The sequence below is a fragment of the Phocoena sinus genome, chromosome 15, assembly GCF_008692025.1.
Source record: "Phocoena sinus isolate mPhoSin1 chromosome 15, mPhoSin1.pri, whole genome shotgun sequence".
Taxonomy (NCBI): domain Eukaryota; kingdom Metazoa; phylum Chordata; class Mammalia; order Artiodactyla; family Phocoenidae; genus Phocoena; species Phocoena sinus.
In genome coordinates, this window is record NC_045777.1 from 78,042,963 (window position 1) to 78,067,078 (window position 24,116).

At 48.7% G+C, this 24,116-nt stretch overlaps 2 protein-coding genes across 5 annotated transcripts in view; one reads left to right on the plus strand and one right to left on the minus strand.

The window, feature by feature from the left end:
* Positions 1 to 2,620, plus strand: part of LOC116739843 (general transcription factor II-I repeat domain-containing protein 2) — a 54,443-nt gene extending 51,823 nt beyond the window's left edge. For both annotated transcript variants that reach the window (XM_032604630.1, XM_032604631.1), the window contains one exon: positions 805 to 2,620. In XM_032604630.1, the coding sequence (XP_032460521.1) occupies positions 805 to 2,408 (1,604 nt within the window). In that variant the 3' untranslated portion in view covers positions 2,409 to 2,620. The remainder of the gene's footprint in view (positions 1 to 804) is intronic.
* A 1,315-nt stretch (positions 2,621 to 3,935) lies between these two features.
* NCF1 (neutrophil cytosolic factor 1) lies at positions 3,936 to 23,383 on the minus strand. 3 transcript variants are annotated; one of them, XM_032604634.1, is made up of 11 exons: positions 23,238 to 23,383; positions 18,838 to 18,918; positions 16,564 to 16,639; positions 16,247 to 16,412; positions 15,156 to 15,211; positions 13,621 to 13,743; positions 13,011 to 13,118; positions 12,047 to 12,164; positions 10,631 to 10,735; positions 9,905 to 10,050; positions 3,936 to 4,092 (listed from the first exon to the last, which is right to left on the minus strand). In XM_032604634.1, the coding sequence occupies exons 1-11, from the start codon at positions 23,307 to 23,309 to the stop codon at positions 3,965 to 3,967; spliced, it is 1,179 nt and encodes a 392-aa protein (XP_032460525.1). In that variant the 5' UTR covers positions 23,310 to 23,383; the 3' UTR covers positions 3,936 to 3,964. The 3 variants fall into 3 exon arrangements, with proteins under 3 accessions (XP_032460525.1, XP_032460524.1, XP_032460523.1); XM_032604633.1 differs by lacking the exon at positions 3,936 to 4,092 and adding an exon at positions 9,437 to 9,711; XM_032604632.1 differs by lacking the exon at positions 3,936 to 4,092 and adding an exon at positions 9,437 to 9,714.
* Positions 23,384 to 24,116: the final 733 nt, after the last annotated feature.

Genomic DNA, 24,116 nt, shown 5'->3' on the forward strand with positions numbered 1-24,116 from the left:
CCTTCTCTGTTATTTCAAACTTCTCTTGAAAATCAAATGAAAAAATATATGTTAAAATGCAGATACCCTTTCAAATCATTCTCATTTAAACCAGATGGGCAAGCATAGCCACTTGCTGAACCTCACCAAAGTTGTCTTTCTTTTGGCTTATCTACCTTTTAATTTTATCTATTTATTTATTTATTCATTCATTTATTTATTTATTTATGGCTGCATCGGGTCTGTGTTACTGCACACGGGCTTTCTCTAGTTGCAGCGAGCGGGGGCTACTCTTTGTTGCGGTGTGGTGGCTTCTCTTGTGGAGCACGGGCTCTAGGTGCGCAGGCTTCAGTAGTTGTGGCACACGGGCTCAGTAGTTGTGGTGCACGGGCTTAGTTGCTCCATGGCATGTGCGATCTTCCTGGACCAGGACTCGAACCCGTGTTCCCTGCATTGGCAGGCGGATTCTTAACCACTGAGCCACCAGGGAAGCCCCTTGGCTCATCTACCTTTTAAAAAAGGGAATTAGTGGCCAACATTGAAAAACCGGGGACTTTTTCATAAAAGTCCATTTCCAGGTTTTCTTTAGCAATCTGAAGATCTGGGCAGGCCAGGGCCATGCTCCCTCTGGCAGTAGTTCGCTTGCCCCGAGTGTCCCCCGTCCTCACCCCACACCTCTGCAGGGCTGGGGTGCTCTCCAGTTAACCACGCCCCACCCCGCCACCTTATCCCTTGCATTTGTCATCATGCTCTTGCTGGTGTTAGACTAACAGTCGATTTAAGAGAAAACTGAACTGTTTCTTGTCTCCATGTTTCTATCAAAAGTGGGAAAAAGAAAGATAGACCAAGAGGGCCGTGTATTTCAAGAAAAGTGGGAGAGAGCATATTTCTTCGTGGAGGTGCAGAATATCCCTACGTGTTTAATATGCAAACAGAGCATGTCTGTGTCCAAAGAATACAACCTGAGACGCCATTATCAAACCAACCACAGCAAGCACTATGACCAGTACACAGAGAAGATGCGCGACGAGAAGCTCCAGGAGCTGAAGAAAGGGCTCAGAAAGTACCTCTTAGGGTCATCAGACATCGTGTGTCCCGAGCAAAAACGAGTGTTTGCAAATGTGAGTCCAAAGGAAAACCCTGCCGTCCAGCCCATAGAAGACGTGGCTGGGAACTTATGGGAGAAATTACGTGAAAAAATCAGATCATTTGTGGCCTATTCTATTGCCATCGACGAGATCACAGATATAAATAACACCACCCAGTTGGCCATATTCATCCGCGGCGTTGATGAGAATTTTGATGTATCGGAAGAACTTTTGGATACGGTGCCCATGACGGGGACAAAATCTGGAAATGAGATCTTTTTGCGTGTTGAGAAAAGTCTTAAAAAGTTTAATATCGACTGGTCGAAATTAGTAAGTGTGGCCTCAACTGGCACTCCTGCAATGGTAGATGCCAACGACGGGCTGGTCACAAAACTCAAGTCCAAGGTGGCGATGGCTTGCAAGGGCTCAGATCTGAAGTCCGTTTGTTGCATTATTCACCCGGAATCGCTCTGTGCTCAAAAGTTAAAGATGGACCACATCATGAGCGTGGTAGTTAACGCCGTGAACTGGATCTGCTCCCGCGGACTGAACCACAGCGAGTTCACGACTTTGCTCTATGAGCTGGACAGCCAATACGGCAGCCTTCTGTACTACACGGAGATTAAGTGGCTCAGCCGCGGGCTGGTGCTGAAGAGGTTCTTTGACTCGTTGGAAGAAATTGACTCCTTCATGTCTTCCAGAGGCAAGCCCCTGCCTCAGCTGAGCTCTCAAGATTGGATCAAAGACTTGGCCTTCCTGGTGGACATGACCATGCATCTGAACACGTTGAATATCTCTCTCCAAGGGCATTCCCAAATCGTGACACAGATGTATGACTTGATTCGGGCGTTCTTGGCTAAACTGTGCCTCTGGGAGACTCATTTGGCCAGGAATAACCTGGCCCACTTTCCCACCCTGAAATCGGTTTCCAGAAACGAAAGCGATGGGCTGAACTACATTCCCAAAATCGTGGAGCTAAAGACGGAATTCCAGAAAAGGCTGTCTGATTTCAAACTCTACGAAAGTGAACTGACCCTGTTCAGCTCCCCTTTCTCCATGAAGATCGAGAGCGTCCAGGAAGCGCTCCAGATGGAGGTGATTGATCTACAGTGCAACACGGTCCTGAAAACCAAATATGACAAGGTTGGGATACCAGAATTCTATAAATACCTCTGGAGCAGCTATCCCAAGTACAAAACCCACTGTGCCAAGATTCTCTCCATGTTCGGGAGTACCTACATTTGTGAACAGCTCTTTTCCATTATGAAACTGAGTAAAACTGAGTACTGCTCCCAGTTGAAGGACTCCCAGTGGGATTCTGTACTCCACATCGCGACGTGATGAAACACACTCCCGCAGGATCCCGTGGGCTGGAAGCCTAGAATCCTCTAGGCCCGAGGGGTTGCAAGATGAGAAAATGAGTTATTAAATAGATCTGGTTTTCTGTTTTTTCCCACTTTGACTCAGAAATGTCATTTGCAGTTATCATACTTGTTTTTATGACATTTTATGTTTCCCCATAGCCCAGTAAAAATCAAGAAAGTTTTATTGTATTTCTAGTAGTTGACTCTTCTTATGCCTGGCCTGTTTCACTCACTCACATACTAGCTTGACCCTTGTGGGCATTGGGGCTGCATCCCAAAGTTTAAATCAGTCCACAGAGAAATGGAGAGACAGATGCATATATGCACTGGGGGTATATGTGCACACACATCTATCTCCCCGCCACTGGCATGGAATTCCGTGTGACCTCACGTGTTTCCAAGTTGAAGGAGAATCAGTTAGAGACGTGTTCACATACTGTGGCGTCTCTGCCTTAGCTGTCCCTGCCTCCACACGAACCTGGAAAGGTAGGACTTAAAATGGAAAATCCCAAAACAAATAACGTAGGTTTTCAAAGCCTAAGTTGAGGTTTGGGGGCTGTCTTTTTTTTTTATTTTAACCTTTATTTTGAAATCATTTCAAATGTATAGAAAAGTTGCAGAAATGAAAAGAGCCTGAAGAACACTTAATGCCCTTTTGCCAGATTCTCATATTATTAACATTTTACCCCGTTTTATCATTCATTTGCTTTCTCTCCCTCTCTCTGTCTCCCGTGTGTGTGTGTGTGTGTGTGTATAACATTGCCTGTGTGTATAAATGACTGTATGATTATCTGTAATAATGTATATAAACATATGTGCGTAGTTTCTTTCTGAACCATTTGAGGGAAAGCTGCTTACCTCATTTATCCCTAAATACTTTAAGGAGTATTTTCTAAGAAGAGGGTTTCTATAGCCATGATTTAGTTACCAACTCCGGTAAATTGAACACTGAGGCAATACTTTTGTCTGGTCTACCATTCATATTCCAGTTTTGTCAGTTGACCAAATAATGTCCTTTCCTTTATAGAATTTTTCCTCTGGAGGGTTGTCACTTAAAAACATATAGATGCACCTGAAACTAACATGACACTGTAAATTAACTATACTTCAATTGCAAAAAAAAAAGTCACACAAGGTCACAAAAATTTATCAACTCAAAAAAAAGCATATAGATGCAGATACAGATATAGACATAAACTTAGAGATATCTGTGTTCTTAGTATCTATTAGTTGCTGGAATTAGTGACCCCAAATTGTGAATACTTTCCAGATTTGGAGGAATTAATCTGATTAGGGTACAAAAAGGTTGAAGATCCTACCTGATGACCCATTCAGGAAGCAGTGGAGGAAAAGGCATTGATAGAAATGAAGGGAAGCTGCCCGGGGGAGAGACCAACCTCTAGGTGGTCACCTGGGCAGCGGACCCAGCCCCAGCTGGGGCCTGGATGTATGTCCTCAGACACAGGAATGACCCAACCTGGGCAGTTCCTGACCTTGGGAGGTAGACTGCAGGTCCAGCTGGGTCTGGCTGGCTCAGAGGCTCACTTCCTGGGAAGTGAATGAAGGATGGACTGGTTCACAGCGGAAGTCAGGGGAGGCCAGCTTCTGGTGTACCCGAGCAGATGTTGACTCTGAACACGAGAGGCGTGGTCCTGCAAACCCTGCGGGGAAAGACCAGCCCCCACGTTTTTAGACAGGCAACTGGGGCTCAGAGTGATTAAATGGTCTGCCTGAGGCCACGCAGCCAGGAGAGGATTCAGACCCAGGTTCATGTGACTCCAAGGTCCATGTTCTTCTTCCTTTTCTAAGCAGCCACCATGCTTACGTGGAGCCCTGGCAGGCATCTGTCATAGAGCTCCCGCTCATCATTGTCACGTGTGGCTCCCGGGTGGTTAGCCCATCAGGTAACAGGGAGGTGACCTCAGCGTTCAGTCTGGGCTGCCTTCTGTTGGCTGGACCATTCATGGGGCTGTTCTGCTTTGATTCAACTCCCAGGGTTCCCAGGTTCCTTCTCTACCTGTAGTGTGTGCTGGGCCAAGTGGCTTGACCAGCATGGTCACTCGTATGACTGAGCCAAGACTGGGAGAAACCCATTTCCTCTTATCTCTAAGTGACCAGCTTTGTCCAGCCTCATATGCTGCTTCCCACACAGGAAGAGAAGCTCTCCATGCTACCCATGGCCTTCGAGACAAGCTGCATCTTTTATGAGATTTGCAGCTCCTGTTTGCATCATGGTATCTTTGCATTTGGGGACAGACCCACCAGCAAAGACTTGGAGGCCATGGGCTAGCAGCAGTGCTGGGGTGGGTGGTGAATAATCGCTTTCTGGTACAACCTCCTAACTGGGCAGGCTCTCAGTGAATAATCAGAGGCGCCCCTCCCTATAGCTAAATTATAATTCTTTGTGTGTGTGATAAACTATTGTCCTTCACTGAATATTCACAGCTCTATTAGCCAAGACCCCCACTATGTCTCAGGGAGTAAAAACTGGGTAGACGTCTAAATTTCTGTGCCCTTTCTGTGCCTTAGTAATGGCCCCAGGATGGCTATTTTCAACTGAATCTGGAATGAGAGATCAATTATACTCTCCTGTTTATATTTGCCAGTTTAAAAAAATGTTTATTCAATTTATATAAACTAAAATAAATAAGTAAATAACAATTCACCCATTTCTTCCACCCCCACCCACCCTCCACTTATTGCAACCACCAATCTGTTTAATGTATCCAAGAGCTTGGTTGTTTTTTGTTTCTTTCTTTGTCTTTTAGACTCCACATATCAGAGAGATAATACAGTATTTGTCTTTCGCTGTCTGACTTATTTCACTTAGCATAATGCCCTCAAAGTCCATCCATTTTGTTGCAGCTGGCAAGATTTTATTATTTTTTATGGTTGAATAATATTCCATTGTGTATTTATGCCACAATTTCTTTATCTGGTCATCCATTGATGGTCGCTTAAGTTGTTTCCATATCTTGGCTATCGTAAATGATGCTGCAATGAACATCAAGGTGCAGTTATCTTTAGTGTTTTCATTTTCTTCTCATAATACCCAGATTCTAATGGAATAACTGGATCATATGATATTTCTATTTTTAATTTTTTTGAGGAAACTTCATACTGTTTTCCATAGTGGCTGAGCCAATTTACATTCCCACTAACGGTGCACAAGTCTTCCCTTTTCTCCACATCCTTGCCAACACTTGTTATTTTTTTGTCTTTTTGATAATAGCCAATCTAACAGGTATGAGGTGCTGTGTCATTGTGGTTTTTATTTGTATTTCCCTGAATGAATGATGTTCAGCGTCTTTTCATGTACCTGTTGGCCATCTGTATGTCTTCCTTGGAGAAATGTCTATTCAGATCTTCTGTCCATTTTTAAATTGGATTGTTTGTTTTTGATATTGAGTTATATGAGTTCTTCATATATTTTGGATATTAACCCCTTATCAAATATATGATTTGCAGTTATTTTCTCTCATTCTATAGGCTGCCTTTTCATTTTGTTTATTGTTTATTTTGCTGTGCAGGAGCCTTTAGTTTGATGTAGTCCCACTTGTTTATTTTTGCATTTGTTGCTTTTGCTTTTGGTGCAGATTCAAAAACTCATCGCCAAGACCTATACTAGTAGTTTACTGTCTATGTTTTCTTCTAGGAGCTTTATGTTTTCAGGTATTACACTTAAGTTGGTCATCAGTTTTTGTGTATTGTGTAAGATAGTGGTCCGGTTTCATTCCTTTGCATGTGGCTGTCCGATTTTCCCAGACAGTATTTACTGAAGACTGTTCTGTCCCCATTACATATTCTTGGCTCCTTTGTTGTAAATTAATTGACCATATATGCATGAGTTTATTTCTGGGTTCTCTACTCTGTTCCATTGATCTATGCACCTGTTTTAATGCCAATACCATGCTGTTTTAATTACTATAGCTTTGTAACATAGTTTGAAATTGGGGTGTGTGATGCCTCAAGCTTTGTTCTTTTTTTCTCAAGATTGCTTTGGCCATTTGGGGTCTTTTGTGGTTCCATACAAATTTTAGGATTGTTTGTACTATTTCTGTGAAATTTCTGTGAAAAATACCATTCAATTTTGATAGGGATTGCATTGAATCTGTATATTGCTTTGGGTAGTATGGATATTTTAACAAAATTAATTTTTACAATCCATGAGCACAGAATATCTTTCTATTTTTTAAGTCTTCTTCAATTTCTTTCATTAATGTCTCATAGTTTTCAATATACAGGTCTTTCACCTCCTTGGTTAAATTTATTCCTAGGTGTTTTATTCTTTTTGATCCAATTGTTAATGGGATTGTCTTCTGATAGTTTCTCACTCTGATAGTTCATTATAAGCATAAAGGAACGCAGCAGATGTTTGTGTTGGTTTTGTATCCTCCAACTTTACTAAAGTTGTTTATTAGTACTAAGAGTTTTTAATGGAGTCTTTAGGGTTTTCTACATATATCATGTCATCTGCAAATAGTGACAGTTTTACTTCTTCCTTTCTAATTTGGATGTCTTTTATTTCGTTGTTGTTTTTTTTCCCTGATTGCTCTGGCTAAGACGTCCAATACTATGTTGAATAAAATTGGTGAGAGTGTGCAACCTTGTCTTGTTCCTGGTCTTAGAGGAAAAGCTTTTAGCTTTTCACCATTGAGTGTGATGTTAGTTATGAGCTTGTCATATGTGGCCTTTGCTATGTTGAGGTATGTTCCCTCTATACCTGTTTTGAGTGTTTTCATTCTAAATGGGTGTTGAATTTTGTCACATGCTTCTTCTGCATCTATTGAAATGATCATATGATTCTTATCCTTTGTTTTGTTAATGTGGTGTATCATTGACTGATTTGTGAATATTGAACCATCACTGCATGCCTGGAATAAATCCTACTTGATCATGGTGTGTTATCCTTTTAAGGTATTGTTGAATTCTGTTTGCTAATACTTTTTTGAAGATTTTTGCATCTATGGTAATCAGGGATACTGGCCTGCAATTTCTTTTTTTGTGGCATCCTTGTCTGGTTTTGGTATCAGGGTAATGCTGGCCTCATAAAATATGAAAGAGTTCCCCTCATATTTTTTGGAAGAGTTGGAGAAGAACTTGAGAAGAATATTTGGTAGAATTCACCAGTGAAGTCATCTGGTCCTGGACTTTTGTTTTGGGGGACTTTTTTATTGCTGATTCAGTCTCCTTGCTAATAATTGGTCCATTCAGATTTTGTTTCATCACAGTCTTTGTAGGTTGTATGTTTCTAGCAATTTATCCATTTTTTTCTTGGTTGTCCAATTTATCCATTTCTTCTAGTTTAGCATATAATTGTTCACAGTAGTCATTTATTTATTTATTTATTTTGATTTTTCAAGAATAGTAAACTTAAAAAATAATAAATTTATTTATTTTGGCTGTGTTTGGTCTTCGTTGCTGCACGTTGCTGGGCTTTCTCTAGTTGCGGCGAGGGGGGGCCACTCTTCGTTACAGTACACAGGCTTCTCATTGCGGTGGTTTCTCCTGTTGCACGGCATGGGCTCTAGTCGCTCAGGCTTCAGTAGTTGCAGCGTGTGGGCTCAGTAGCTGTGGCTCGTGGGCTTAGTTGCTCCGTGGCATGTGGGATCTTCCCAGACCAGGGCACGAACCCGTGTCCCCTGCATCGGCAGGCGGACTCTTAACCACTACGCCACCAGGGAAGTCCCCACAGTAGTCATTTATGATCCTTTGTATTTCTTTGGTATCAGTTGTAACATCTCCTCTTTTATTTCTGATTTTGAGTCCTCTCTCTTTTTTTCTTGCTGAGTCCAGCTAAAAGTTTGTCAGTTTTGTTTATCTTTTCTAAGAACTGGCTCTTAGTTTCACTGATCTTTTCTATTCTTTTCAGTCTTTATTTCATTTATTTCTGCTCTAATTTTTGTTCCTTCCTTCCTTCTACCAACTTTGGGCTTCATTCGTTCTTCTTTTTCTAGTTCCTTGGGGTGTTGAGTTAGGTTGTTTGAGACTTTTCTTGTTTCTTGAGGTAAGCATTTATCGCTATGAACTTCCCTCTTAGAACTGTTTTTACTACATCTCATAAATTTTGGTTTGTTACATTGCCATTTTCATTTTTCTCAAGGTATTTTGTTGTTGTTTCTCTTTTTGATTTCTTCTTTGACCCACTGGTTGTTCATAACTTGTTTAATCTCCACATGTTTGTGAGTCTTCCACTTTTCTTCATGTAATTAATTTCTAGTTTCATACCGTCGTGGCTAGAAAAAATATGCTTGATATAACTTCAGTCCTCTTAAATTTGTTTTATGGCCTAACATATGATTTATCTTGGAAAATCCTTATTGATTTTCTGTCTGGATGACCTATCCATTGATGTAAATGAGGTATTAAAGTCCCCTACTATTATTGTATTGCTGTCTATTCCTCCCTTTAGGTCTGTAAATATTTGCTTTTTATATGTTAGTGCTCCTGTGTTGGGTGCATAAATATTTGCAAATGTTATACCCTCTTATTGGATTGACCCCTTTATTGTTATGTAGTGCCAATGTCTCTTATTACAGTCTTTGTTCTATCTAAGTATAGCTACTCCAGCTGTCTATCGGTTTCCATTTGCATGAAGTATCTTTTTCCATCCCTTCACTTTCACTTTGTTATGTCCTTACATCTAAGGTGTGTCTCCCTATACCTAAACTACATTTTTTTGGGTAATCAGGGTGCACACACAAGCTCACCTAGGGCCCTGGCTCACCTCCCCTCCCAACTATGCCCTGTGTCTACTCTTCTTCAGAACTCTTCCGCAGTGAGGCCAGAGTTCAAGTAGGCAGTCTGTCAGACAGTCAGAGGGGACTGGGGTTTCCTCTTGCACTTGGCCTTGCGCACACTTGGTCTTGGGCAAAAGGCCAGTAAAGTACGCAACCGGACCTCAGTTCTTGCATCTTCCCCCAGTAGAGCTCACAGCCTTCAGTCCTATTTCTAGAAATACCAAGGGTGTTGCCCAGCCCGCAGCGAGACTTTGCAAACCATCAGTCCACTCCAAGCAACATTTATTAAGGGTGGCGGATAGCTAGGTGGGGCGGGGCCAAGGGCTGCCGTCTGCCGCCAAACCTCAGGCTCTATACATGTATACACAGGGATAGGGGCTGGAGGTGGGAAGAGCGTCATGTGGGGGCGGCCTCAGACGGCGGAGGCCAGCTTCCGCTTGGTGCTCTCGCTGCAGCGGTGCAGGATGAGGTCTGCGCTGGGCCTCGGGGGCACGGCCGGCTGCGGCTTGGGGCGCTCGGTATGGAGCGATTCCTCCTCCTCTGCTGGAGGACAGCGCCAGCTGAGGCCCGCCCCGCCTGCTCGGCCCCGCCTCTCTTCACTTTTCAGGCCCCACCCCTCAAGGCCCCGCCTCTCATCACCCTCGATGCTGGCCACATCCCTCCTCACCTCCGGCCCGCCCCGGGGCCCGCCCCCAGACTCAGGCCCTGCCCCCAGGCCCCCGCCCTCACTCACTCAGTGCGCTCCCCGGGCTCCGGGGCCCCGGCCGCGCCCCGCGGGGGCGCTGCTGCAAAAAACGAACACTGTTGCGCCGATAGGTGTCCTGGCTGAGGCGCTTCTGTGACCGTTGGTGGATGCTGTGCGCGTTGCGGATGGACGACCTGGGCACAGCAGGACAGGGGCTTTGGTCAGCGCCCCACGTCCCTGCCCTTCCCGCGTCCCTGCCCGAGGGGACTCTCATGGCCACCCCTGGAGTCCAAAGACTAGCCCGGGGAGGTTGAGAGTGGGAAGGAGGCGGGGTGGGGGGGTCCAGCACAGCCTGGGCGGGGCATGAAGGCGACTGTCCCTCACCGACGCGGACCCCTGCCCTGACTCAGAGCCCAGGCCCATTTCCCACACCCCTCACCAGCCTCCAGCCTACCCCCTCCCCAGGAAAGCCCTCCGAACTGCCGCAGCCCTCACGGGCCATCCCGAGGACTCTAGGCATCGGAGCCGCCATCTCCACACCATCTCACACCTCTGCTTTCCCACCGCCCCCGTGCCAGCCCCAGAGTGTGGGAGGGGGCCTCCATCCAGTGAGGGTGCTGCCTACCCCGCCAGGCTGAGCGCCCCTGCACCATCTCCCCTATCCCAGCACTGCCTATCCAGGGCCTGGACAGACAGACGGAAGCCGTGGTGTACCCTCCTCAGCCCCGCCCAGCACCCCCCCCCCCCCCCACTGCCCCGGAGGCTCTTGCTCACCTGCGGGGCGGCGCTCCCCTCTTGATCCGGCTTTGGGCCTGCTCTGTGTCCTGCCCTGCCTGTTGCAGGTACATGGATGGGAAGTAACCTGTGACATCTTCTTTCCTGCAACAGAGGCAGCCCTTGAGGCCTGAGCAGCTGCAGGGGCGGGGCCTCAGACATGGGGTCAAGGCTCCCTCTAAACGGTTGGGGGTCAAGGCAGCTGGGAGGTGGCAAACACGGCAGCCAACACCAGACCCTGCACCTGTATGCCTCAGTTTCCTCATCAATGCCACACAGGCCTTCCCAGTTGTGACGCTGAGAGGGGGAGGAAGTTAGCAGATCCATCTCCCCAGGGACAGGTGTTTGCTACAAAACATCTGCAATATTGTATTTGTCAGTTTTTTCTTTTATGGTGATTGCCTTCTGTGTCCTAAGAAACTTCTGCGTACCTCCAGGTCACCAAGTTCCCTTATGCTTTCTTCCAAAAGCTTTTGAGTTTTGGGTTTTGTGCTTGGTAAAATCTGTGAAATGTTCCAAATAAAGGTGTATGGTGTGAGGCAGGGATCTAGGTTCATTTTTTCCCCCCATAGGGATATCCAGTTGTTCCAGCACCACTTGTTGAGAAGATTTTTCTTTCCATTCTCACTACTACATTTGGTAGTAAAAAAAAAAACAACAGCCTTTGCATAACACAAACCTTACTCTGTAAAACTCTGATTCTTCTTGGCTGGTGGGAGACTCACAAACATTGTCTCAGGGGTGCATAATGGGGGTTAACTGAGTTTGGGTCAAAAAACTAATTCACTTTGCTGTACAGCAGAAACTAACACAACACTGTAAAGCAACTATATGCCAATAAAATTTAAAAAGTAAAAGGTTGAGAAATCCTGCCTCAAAGTCCCCAGCCAAGGGCCACGCTGATGGGGGGGTGTTGTGGCCACAAGCTCACTGGGGTCACGGATGAGCCCTGTGACTCAGGGCTCTGAAATCGTGTGCAAGAGCCCGGGATTCTGCTTTCCCCAGAACCAGGAAAACACGTTAGTATTCCTACGTTCTCTTGGAGGAATAAACAGATGGAAATTGCAATGAAGGATTTTAAAAGGAAAAGGGATGACAGGGTCTGCTCTAGCAGCTATCAAATATAATAATACAATTAATTGTGTTGCTGGAGAATGAATAGATGGACGGGTCAGGGGATGTGACCCCAAGTCACAAAGGAAAGGTGTTCCCACTCAGACAAGGACACTGAACCCTGAGACACGGGCAGGCTGGGATTATCACGAGTCTGCTTCCAAAATGGAAACAGCCCAGAGAGAGGCAGCGGCCTACCCAGAGTCACACAGTCAAGTCGGCACTGAGCCTACGCAGCCCCAACCCCAGGCCAGGCTGACTCTCAGGGCAGGTGCATTGGGAGGGAGGGCACAGCTCTCCTACCTGATGACCCACCAGCCATCCAGGAGCTTATGAATGACCTCGATGGTTTCGCCCTGCTCCAAAGATATCTCATCCTCCAATAGGGCAGTGTAGGCTTTGATGGTGATGTAGGGCTCACCTGGAGAGGGGAGGGGCAGAGTGTGAAGCCCCCCCCAGCACGGGGCTCACCACCCCGCCCCTCCTCTCTGGGCCTGGGGCTTCCTCCAGCTGGAGCCCAGGACCTCTCTCCTCCAGCCCTCCCCCCTCCTCGTGGAGACACTCTGGACTTGTGCCCTCTGCCTACTCTACCCAGGGGAGCTCGCCCGCTCCTACCCACCATCACCCACACCAGAGGCCAGGAGCACCCATGACTGCAGAGACCTGGCCAGGCACCTGCAGACGAGGAGTGGCTAGGCAGAAAGTGCAGAGGTAGAGCACCCATCCAGTGGCACCTGAGCTACTCAACTCCAGTCCACTGTTGGCATGTGGGGCTGCAGGCCCAATACACACGCCTTGCCCAATTTTTAAAGAGGAGTCATAAATCCATATAAAATTGTAAGATCTTTCTATTGCAAAATACGGGCAACCAATACTAAATTTTTTCAAACCCCACGTGAGACCCATCCAGCCCAGGGGCTGCCAGTTTTTCCATTCTAGTCAGCCATAATGCCCCCACCTCCAGGCAGCCCTCCTTCCTGAGCCTCAGTTTGGCTCATCATGCAGCTTCCCACTGGACCCGGCCCCAGGCTGGCAGCCACGCGGTGTCCCAGGCTGACCTTATCCCCCTCACCTCTATCCTACCTCCTGGTTCCCCCTGTCCTGACCAAGGGCACCACCTCCTACCCCACCTAGACCCAACCTAGGGTCTCAGCCCTGCCTCCCCTCCTGCCCAGCCCACAGTCATGTCTGACCCCAAAGCAGTCACTTCTGGCTCTTCAATCCTGCCCCTCTCTCCCACCCCTGAGGCCGAGGAGGGGAGGGGCACCTGCATAGTTGGGTTCTGGGTCTTCTGCCTCATCGGGACTGTCCAGGGGCTCCAAGTAGGACGCCGGGACCCAGCCGCGCTTTGTCTTCATTTGGCAGAACCACCAGCCTGTGCCAGGGATACGGGACGGTAGGTCTGGGCGGGCCTGGGAGCCTCCCTCGGCCATCGGTGGGGGGTAGGGGTGGGTGAGGGCACTCAGACACAGACACACAGGCGTCCAACACTCAGATCCAGAAATGTCACCTTCACCACACTCTACACCAAAATCACACACACCAGTACCCACAGGGTCACAGAACTACAGCTCAGAACCCACATCACACACATGGTGAGAAGTTCACCTGTCCACCCGGATATAACCCCCAGAGATGCACAGTCACAGCCCAGAATGTGTGCAGATCCCCAGAGCTGCCCTGGGGCACACTCTCAGGGAGAGGGTGACCCACAGTGTGGGGAGAACAGTCAGGGCCCCTGAAGGAGCCAGAGCCCCCCCGTGGGCCAGGCGGGGAGGAGGCCTGGGGCTGCCTGGGGGGCAGAGCCTTGGTGGGGGCCTGTAGCCATGGGCCCAGGCGCCAGGGGAGGGCGGTCCAGGCAGGGCGGGGAGGCTGACCACTCTGGCTCTTCTCCACGACATCCACCACGTCGCCTGTGGCCAGAGCCATCTCGGAGCCTGAGCTCTTCTCATAGTCAGCGATGGCGCGGTACGTCTGCAGGATGATGGGGCCCGTGATGTCTGGGTAGAGGGAGGGCAGGGTGAGTGGACATTGTGGGCGCCTCGTCCTGGCTCTCCCCTGTGGGCCCTGTGTAGGCCACCTGAACAGGCACTGGCATCCCATCCCCACCCAGCTCCAGACAGGCCAGGGGTAGACGCACCCTGTATACTGGAAAGCAGCAAAGACAAGCTCGTCTTCGCAGCCCTGCACTTATTGAGCACCTAGTGTGTTCCAGACACTGGTCACACACTTTACACATGGTCTCTTTCTCATTTGATGTGGTTAGCAAGCAGCCCTTCTCAACTTCAAGGTGCACACAAATCACCCAGGGATCTTGCTGAAACATAGGTGCTGATTCCATAGGCCTCTGGTGGGACCTGAGAGGCTACATGTCTAACCAGCCCCCAGGCAGTACTGCTGCTGCCTGTTATGGGCTGAATTGTGTCCCCCCACCCCCAAATTCATATGTTGAAGCCCTAACCCCCAGTACCTTAGACTCTGAGTGTATTTGGAGCTAAAACCTTCAAGGAGGTGATTAAGGTTAAATGAGGTCATAAGGGTGGGGCCCTGATCCAATAGGACTGGTGTCCTTATAGGAAGAGGAAAAGACACCAGGGAGTTGCATGCATAGAGGAAAGGCCACGTGAGGACAAAGCAACAAGGCAGCCGTCTGCAAGCCAAGGAGAGAGGCCTCAGCTGAACCCAAACCTGCCCACAACTTGATCTCAGCCTTCCAGCCTCCAGAACTATGAGAAAATTCATTTCTTCTATTTAAGCCACCCACTCTATGACACTTTGTTATAGCAGCCTGACCTAAGACACTGCTGGTCACTGGACCACACTTTGAGTAGCCCAGAGTACTTGACCGTGTGTCCCACCGACTGGCTGAAATCGCACATTTAGTAGCTGTGTGTCCCTTGTCAAGAATCTCAACTTAAGTCAAGCCTCAGTGTTGTCCAGTTGCAAAATGGGGATAATAGCACAGTTGTACCTATTTCATACTATTATAGAGATGATTACATGAGTTAATACATGGAAAACACTTAAAATAGCGCCTGGCACAGGGTACATGCTCGATAAATGTTAGGTAATGTTATTAACAATTATCATGCAATAAAGACTAGATACTGTCATGCCCCTGAGTCACCCCTAAAGGCCACTTTTGCCCCTAAATCTGTTCATTCATTCAGCCAGAACATCCTCTAGGCTGTTGGGAGCCAGGGTCTGTGCTGGGCGCTGCAGCCATGGAGCAGTGAGCTCCCTTCACTGACCAGTGACCCTCAAAGACCCCAACACTTCAGTGCAGCCGCCAAGACCCTTCACAGCTGCTCTCACCTCCTGCTCTTTTCCCTGCACACACCGAGCTCAGGGTCCCTGATGGTGTCAGCAGTCCCTTAGGGTGACCCTCACTTGGCTGACCGCGGCCTCTCACCTGCAGCGTTACTCTTGCCATCTCTGGGCATCAGGTATGTCTCTGGCTTTTTCACCCTGCATCAGAGAACAGTCTGGGTTAGACGCTCAGCTTCCCCTGGAGAACAGCATGCTCCGGGCAGACCTCCAGAAGAACTTGCCAAGAAAGTTCCCAGAAGGAACGTGGGAAATGGGGGCCGCCGCAGAGAGAAGGTAGCAACTGGACTAGAAGGACAGGGCTTTGAGGAGGACAGGCTCTGCTCAGCCAGCCCGAGGAGGGGCCCCAGCCTCCTGTAGACCCAAAGGAGAAGGCTCGTGGGCCAGCTCCCTTCTGCTGGAGCCTCGAGACGGAAACCAACAGGAGTGGGCGCCCCCAACCCCAGGGCCAATGGGAACTGCCCCGCCCAGGACTGGGGATGTGATCAAGGGTCCAGAAGCACTGGCGGGAGCCCTGCTGTCTCTACGGCAGCCCTGTCCTCCAGGCCTCCCCCAGCACTCAGTACCAGAGGGGGACAGAGAGAAGGACCTTCCACAGCACATTCCCGCGAGATCTCATCAGCATCTCCGATGCTGTCCACGCAGGGCCCTGAGCACAGGAGATCCCTGGGGCGAGGGCAGGCAGAGAATGAGGTGACAAAGGATAGGCAGGGGCCTGAGACAGGCTCAGGAAGGAACAGAGGCCACCGGCCCCCCACATCCTCTCGGGGGCTCCACACTTCACAGTTTGTAAGCAACTCTCCCCAGCACCCACTACTGCATCTGGCCCTCACCACCCGGTCACAGAAGGAGAAGCTGCCTTCAGAAGGCTCCATGTCCCACGGCCAGGCAGTCTCAGAGTCAGGACAAGGACTTAGGACCTTAGACCCCCAGCCCACAGTGCCTTCCCCCCGACCCCCAGCACCTTGAGGCCCAGAGGGGTCCAGGTAGAAACTTGGCAGGGATGCTGGGGGTGTCCAGAGTTGGAATCCTGCCTCTTTGGCTTTCCCTGCTGTGTGACTTTGGGCAAGTCACTTCCCCTCTCTGAGCCTCAGGCTCCTCCTGTCTAACATGGGGATAGTCCCACCCGCTCCAGGCAAGGGTCTGACCACCACCTTTCCTCCTCCCGGCACTCACTGGCTGTCCGTGGGGAGCTTGAGGTCGTCAGGGCGCACCTTGAAGAAGTTGAGGAGGTGGGGGCAGCGGGAGATCTTGCCAGGCAGGTTCATGAGCGAGTTGCAGTACTCGGTGAGGGTGCCCTGGCGGCTCTCGGCCACCCGCTGCCCATCAAACCACCGCGGGGCTGGGCGGACCAGGGAGGGGCACCAGAGGACCAGTGAGCACACTCGAAAGGTCAAGTCCGGAGAGGGTGGGAGTGGAGGGGGCAATCAGAGGGCAGGTGAGGGGAGCTGGGACAGGTGAGCCTGCCCAGGTGACTCAGGCCTGCTCCTCACCTGGCAGGTGGGGGATGATCCTGTTCTCTGGGTTGATGTCCCCTGCCTCGATAGGAAACATCTCCTTTAAGATTTTCTAGACAGAAAAGCAGATGTGAAGGCATCTGTTTTACTACAGCTCTGTAGAACACAAGATTGGACATGACCTAAATACCCTTCCAATTGCTCAGGCGAGAAGCTCCTGGTGGCATCCTGGATTCTTCTTTCTCTTCCACCTCACATCCAATCCATCAGCAAATTCTTTCGGTTCTGCTCCCCAAATCTATTCAGAATCTGATTCTTCTCACTACACTTGCTGCCACCACCCTGGTCTGAGCTTCCACTGGGTCTGGTTATTATAACCTTCTTAGGTCACTCACCCCTCCCCCTCCCTTGTCTGTCCTCAATCCAGCATCCAGAGGGATCCTCTGAAAACCTAAGTTGCATCCTGTCCCTCCTCTGCTCAGAACCCTCCCTGCCTCTCAGCTCACTCAGAATGGAAGCCAAAGGCTCCGCATTGGTCTACAAGGCTCCGCATTGGTCTACAAGGCACCATGTGACCTGCCTCTGCCTGCCTTGCTCGCCTCTCCTGCCCCACTCACCTGTTGTTCACTCTGCTCCAGCCACCCTTGAATGCTCCAGGCCCACTCCTGCCCCAGGGCCTTTGCACGTGCGATTCCCATTCTTCCCCCACACAGATCCATAGGTCACTCTCTCTCTCTCTTTCTCCTTCTTCAAGGAGATATCTCCCACTTCAGTGAGGCCTCCTCCCTGACACCTGTCCTTCCTTGTCCCACCCTTCCCACCTCCCCTCCCTGCTTTATTTTTCTCTGTAATTCTAAGGACCATCTAACATACTATATAAGTTACTTATTTTTTTGTTTGTCTGTTATCCTGACTCCTCCACTAGAACATAAGGTCTACTAGGGTGGGCAAGGATTTGCATCTGTCTTTTATGCCTTTCAGCAGCATTTCCTTCTCACTAAGTAGAAAGTGCCTGGTACTTAGTTGGTGCTCAATAAATAGTGGTTGGATGAATGAATGAGTCGACCAATTAATAAAAGAAGCTAATCCTACAATGGAATAACCCAGAACAGTTTAAAGAGGTGAGATGAAGCCCCACAAAGCATCAGCATGGACTAGTCTCAAAAAATGTAACCTAGTGGGCTTCCCTGGTGGCGCAGTGGTAGAGAGTCCGCCTGCCGATGCAAGGGACACGGGTTCGTGCCCCGGTCCGGGAAGATCCCACATGCAGCGGAGCGGCTGGGCCCATGAGCCATGGCCACTGAGCCTGCGCGTCTGGAGCCTGTGCTCCGCAGCGGGCGGGGCCGCAACAGTGAGAAGCCCGCGTACAGCAAAAAAAAAAAAGTAACCTAGTGACAGTAATAAGATTGAGAAAGAGGCAAAAAGCACACTGATGGCATTTATATGCACTACAGAAAATGCAGGCTCCACACTACTGCATGTCGTGTGTGTGTGTGTGTGCGCGCGTGTGTGTGTGTGTGTGTGTGTGTGTGTGGCCACCCAGGGTAGGAGCTGGGACGGGATATGAGATGAAGGGCGACTTTCACTGCTTTTGTAATGTTTCATCTCCTTTATCTTAAAAACACCTTAGGGCTTCCCTGGGGGCGCAGTGGTTAAGAATCCGCCTGCCAAGGCAGGGGACACAGGTTCTAGCCCTCGTCTGGGAAGATCCCATGTGCCACAGAGCAACAGAGCCCTCGAGCCACAACTACTGAGCTGACGTGCCTAGAGCCCGTGCTCTGCAACAAGAGAAGCCACCGCAGTGAGAAGCCTGCGCACCGCAACGAAGAGTAGACCCCGTTCCCACAACTAGAGAAAGCCCGCGCACAGCAATGAAGACCCAACGTAGCCAACAATAAAATGAATTTTAAAACAAACAAACAAAAAAAACGCCTTATAGCAAACGGCCCAGTGATATCAGCTGTGACTCCAGGTGCTGGGTGTACAAGGCTGGTTACAGTTTTCTTTGCATTTCACTTTAAATAATTCACACAAGAGAAGTGCAGGAACCTGCACGCTTCCTGAAGCCCCTTCCCTGGTTAAGGAGGGCCCTGCGTGTGGAGTGGGGCCTGGGGCACCAAAATAAAAATTGCTTTAGTGCTTTTTAAAGTTAAAAAAAATAATGCCCCCTTATCTGTGGGCTGGGAGGGGACGGGGGGACTCTGGGTTCCTCAGCTCCTGGTCAGCACCTAGGCCGCTCCCCTCCCCAAAGGGCAGAGCTGGGACTGGGTGTGGCATCCCCTCCCTGGACCCCCAACACAGGGCACTCACATGGAATTCGTAGATCTCAGTGAAACGCCGGTAGACCACCTTCTCAGACAGGTCCTGCCATTTCACCAGGAACATGTAGACCTGGGGGAGCGGTAGAGGTGGGGCATCTCGTTCAGCCATGCACCTGGGCAGCCCCCCACCCCATGGTGGAAGCCCACAGGACTGGGGGTGGGAGGGAGAATGCTCTTTGGGGTAACCTGGGCCATAGAAAGAGCACCAAGTTCATGGTCCCCAGGGCAAGAGGGATGACTTCTCTCAAATTAACTCAAATTCATCTGTAAACTGAAGGTAAAAGTAGGACCTCACTGCTAAGGCTGGTATGAGAGTTAACAGAAGGTAAGATACAGAAAGGGCTGACCTCAGACAACACAAGAACTCAGTAAGCTGTTGTATGGTTCCATTTCTATGAAATGTCCAGGGAGTTCCCTGGTGGTTCAGTGGTCGGGACTCTGCACTTTCACTGCCAAGGTCCCAGGTTCAGTCTCTGGTCGGAAAACTGAGATCCCACAAGCCACGCACGTGGCCACACACACACACACAAAATGTCCAAAAGAGACAAATCTATTGAGACAGAAAGTAGATTAGCGGTTGCCAGGGGCTGGGCGGGGCTGGGGGTAAGGGGGCTGAGGTTTGACTGCTAATGGGTATGGGTGATGAAGAAAATCTTCTAAAATCAATTGTAGTGATGGCTGTGCAAGTCTGTGAACATCCTAAAAACCACTGAATTGTACAATTCACGTAGGTTAATCGTACGGCATGGGAATTATATCTCAAAAAAGCCATTATTTAAAAACAAACAAGAACAAAACAAAACAAAAAACCTCAGGAAGGAAAAATAGGCCTGCAAAAATAGTTAGGAGACAAAAAAGAACAAGTTACTGATGTGTGCAATCATGCGGATGAATCTCAAAATCACTAAATTATGCTGAGTGAAATAAGCCAGGCGTGAAAGGCTACATATGATTCCATATCTATGACATTCTAGAGCAAGCACAACTAAATTAAGGTGGAAAAAACCTGGGGATGGGGAGGAATGACTGGGGTGTGAGATGGGGTGATGGTCACGGTCTACATCTTTTTATTATTTTTTATTTTTTACGGTCTACGTCTTGATGAGAGTTTGGGTTACGTAGGGAGATGTACTGTCAGATCTCAGCAAATGTATCTCTGAGATTTGTGGGTTTCATTTTACATAAATTTTCCATCAAAAGAGAAAAAAAACTACAGAAAAACACTGAACTCTAGTTGTGATATGCATGCTGAAGTACTGGGTTGGCCAAAAAGTTCGTTCGGGTTTTTCTGTAAGGTCTTAAGGAAAAACCGGAATGAACTTTTTGGCCAACCCAACGTTTAGGACAGTGTACTGATGTTTGTAATTTGCCTTGAAATGCACCAAAAATAAGATAGATTGATGGGTGGATGGATGGATGGATGCATACGTGATAAAGCAAGTACTATAGGAAGTGCTAATGGTATAATCAAGATAGTAAGCATATGTCTGGTTGGGTTTGGTTTTTTTTTTTTTTTTTTTTAATTAATTATTTATTTTTGGCTGCGTTGAGTCTTCGTTGCTGTGCACAGGTTTTCTCTAGTTGTGGCGCATGGGGGCTACTCTTCGTTGCAGTGCACAGGCTTCTCATCGCGGTGGCTTCTCTTGTTGCGGAGCATGGGCTCTAGATGCTTCCGTAGTTGCAGTACACGGGCTCAGTAGTTGTGGCTTGTGGGCTCTAGAGGGCAGGCTCAGTTAGTTGTGGTGCACAGGCTTAGTTGCTCTGCAGCATGTGGGATCTTCCAGGACCAGGGCTTGAACCTGTGTCCCCTGCATTGGCAGGCACATTCTTAACTACTGCACCACCAGGGAGGTCCCTGGTTGGGTTTTTTGTTTGGTTTTGTTTTGCTGTGAAATTTTTTTCAACTTTGCTGTATATTTGAAGTTTCTCAGAATAAAATCTTGGGGAATAAAAAGAATAGCTACCAACGGGGATGATAAAAATGTTCTAAAAAATTAGATGGTTGTGACAGTTGAAGAACTTGAAATATACCCAAAGCCATAGTGCACTTTAAATGGGTGAACTTGCTAATATTTTACATATTTAGAAGTAAAATTAAATCAACAAGGATTTTTTTAACTTTAAAGTTGGAAACAGACAGAAACAAATGAACTTAACTATATATAAAATGGGTAATAACCTAAATATTAAAGGAAAATGGAAAAGAATCCAAATAGCTTTTAGTTGCAGCACTTTCAGAACTGCAAAGAAAACTTCAATTTGACTTAATAGGTTAGTAGGTTTCTTGTTAATAGTGGCGTGGGTGTAATTATTCTGAAACAAGTTTATGTGTAGTTTAGAATTGAGCAGAAGAGTGAATATACTGATCTCGTTGGGAGCCAGGGTTCCTGCAATGAGAAAAAGGAGCTACAAACGTTAAGTGATGAGAGGCAAGGATGATATGAAATAGCTATTTCCTCCAGTCTGTCCACTGGAAAGGCAGTCATGAGCCATGACACCTTGGTGGCAATGAGCACACCCAGCTTCCAGATCTTGCGTTCTAATATCACTCCCACTAAAAAGAACCAGGGCTCTTTAGTGAAATGGTTGAGTCCAGGACTAGGGCTGGGAAAGTCCAAGTTAAGCTGGCCCACTTTGTGCCATAAGAACGTACCCAGGTACCCTGTCTCCCACTGCCCCCGCCGCAAGAAAAAAGAATGACAGGATATATTAAAAAAAAAAAAAAAAAAGTACAGAAGCCAGCCTGAAGGAGCTCCAGTCACCAAACCTGGGACATTCTGAGCATCAAAATAAGTAATGATGGTATTGGATTATAACTCACTTAATAAAACAGGAATCCATGGATCCATACTGACATAAATAAGGAAGAAGGGAAGACACAGGAAAATGTTAACTAATAAATGCAGAAGGACCAATAGCGTTTAAAAATCATTATTTGGCAATCATTATAGCAATGTGATTCAGGCAAGAGTCATACAGATACTATAAGGTACAGGATATTCACATAGCTTTACATAACCTCCCGACAGTTTAGTTATTAATTACAAAGGGGAAAAGAGTAACTTTACAGCAGAGAAGCTTGGAGGACACGTCCAGGACTCAGTGATCAAAGTTAACATCACCAATAAAGGAACAAATCAAAATCACCTGCCACCTGATACGATCAATGAAAAGAACGTATCAATACTTCTGGGGTGTTCCTGCATTACTAAGATCTAACAAAGTATCAGACACACCCGAATCGAGGGGTGTTCTGCAAAATAACTGGCCCCATCTCTTCAAAAAGTCGAAGTTGAGAAGGACAAAGACCGATTAGGACTGATCTGGATTTAAAGACGCCAAAGAGACATGACAACTCAGATGCAACAGGTGATCCTGGATAGTTTTTGTTCGTTTGTTTTAATTTGTGTGATCTTGGATTGGATGCTTGACCTGAAAAAATTTTCCTACGGAGGGACAAGAGGACAATTGGTAAAATCCGAATAAAGTCTGTGGGTTGCATAACAGTGCTTTATCAGTGTTAATTTCCTCATTTTGACACCTTTGGCTATGTAAAAGAACGTCCTTGATTTTAAGAAATACACATCTGTAATAAATACTTAGAGGTAAAGAAACACAGTGTCTCCAAATGACTCTCAAATGATTCAGAAAATGTATATTCAGAGAGAGAGAAAGCAGGAGGGACAAAGAGACGGAGGGGGAGAGACAGAGAGTGAGAGGAGAGAGGAAATGTGGGTGAAGGAATGTTGGAGTTATTGGTATTTTGGGGGACATTTCTGTAAATTTGAAATTATTTCAAAATTAAAAGTTAAAAAAGCAGGGTCTTGGCACATACACTACAAGTGCCAATTTACTAATTGGATCCCTCCCTGGCCTTCCTCTGGGTTTGGAGACCCCGTGATAGGATGGCCATGTCTGGGCCTGCACTCCTCCAGCTCCCCCAGGGCAGGAGGGGGGACTCCTCTGGTCCCTGTGGTGGTGTCACCCTACAGGAGGGGTCACGACTCTAATGTAACTGATCGCCACCAGGGCGCTCTCCCGAGGACCCTTCCCAGAGGGGCCGCGGGGACACTTGCCGGGCGCGGAGAAGGGACGCCGGGCTGGGGCGGGAAGCAGGGCGTGGGGTGGGCGGGCGGGGGCCGGGGGCCAAGCCGCTGTCCTCGCACCGAGGGCCCGGGTGGCGGCGCGCACCTTTTGAAGGGCGCACATTGACTGCGGCCCCGGCGGGCGGCCTGAGGCCCAGAGCCGGGGAGCCTTGGCCGCGGCCCCGCCCCCTCACCCCTCGGCCGCCCGCGTCTTGGGCCGGGAGTCCCGGGGCTGCGCGGGGACCGGCACCTACGCCCCGCCAGTCCTGTCCCCACGCGCAGGGCGCCTCAGGCCGGTACTCACGTAGTGCTGGCTGGGGACGTAGCGCTTCTCGAAGCCCAGGAGGGCGATGTGGCGAATGAAGGGGTCCCCCATGGCTGGGCTGCGTGCGGCCCCCTCTTCTCCGGGGCGCTGCGGGCTGAGACTTAAATAGGCTGGAAAAAGGAAGTCGCCTCTGTCGCGGCGGAGCCGCGGTTAGGAGGGGGCAGGGAGCGTGCAGATAGGGCTTTGCTTCTTCTTTCAGTTTCTGGGCTTCCTCGGGTTCCCGTGGTGCGGACATGGGTGGCCTCACGCACGCAGTTGTGCGGGGACACGCCCGTCATTGTCCCCTCCGTGGCCCACAGGGCCCCGCAGGAGGGTTTCCTGACTCCCAGCTCTCTCCTCCTGGCTCCTCTGAGCCAGCCACGCTGGCCCCTCTGTTCCAGGTGCTCTCATCTCAGGGCTTTTGCACAAGCCATTCCACCTGGCCCGTCTCCCACACACTCGTAACTCCCACCCTCATCTTCTACAGGTTTCTGCTCAAAGGGCACCTCCTCTGAGAGGCCTTCCTTGATATATATAAACTTCACATAAAATAGCAAAACTTCATGCGGACCCCACCCCTCTTTCCTGCTTTTTTTTTTTTTTTCCAGATCACTCATCCCATTTTTATTTTTACAGTGTCTTTCCCTACCAGAATGTGAGCCCCATGAGAGAAGGGTTTGGCCTGTTTTGACAAGGGCTCTGGCCCCAACCCCTAGAGCTGGTGCCTGGCACACAGTGGGCCCTCTGTAAGTATTCGGATAGTAACTGCATCACTCACGAAGTGATTGATGGAATGAATCCTCCAGGGGAGCGTGTGCAAGCCTCAGGTGTACATCCCGGGTGACTGTGGCTGAGGGCAGGGGCAGCGGGGCAGGCTGA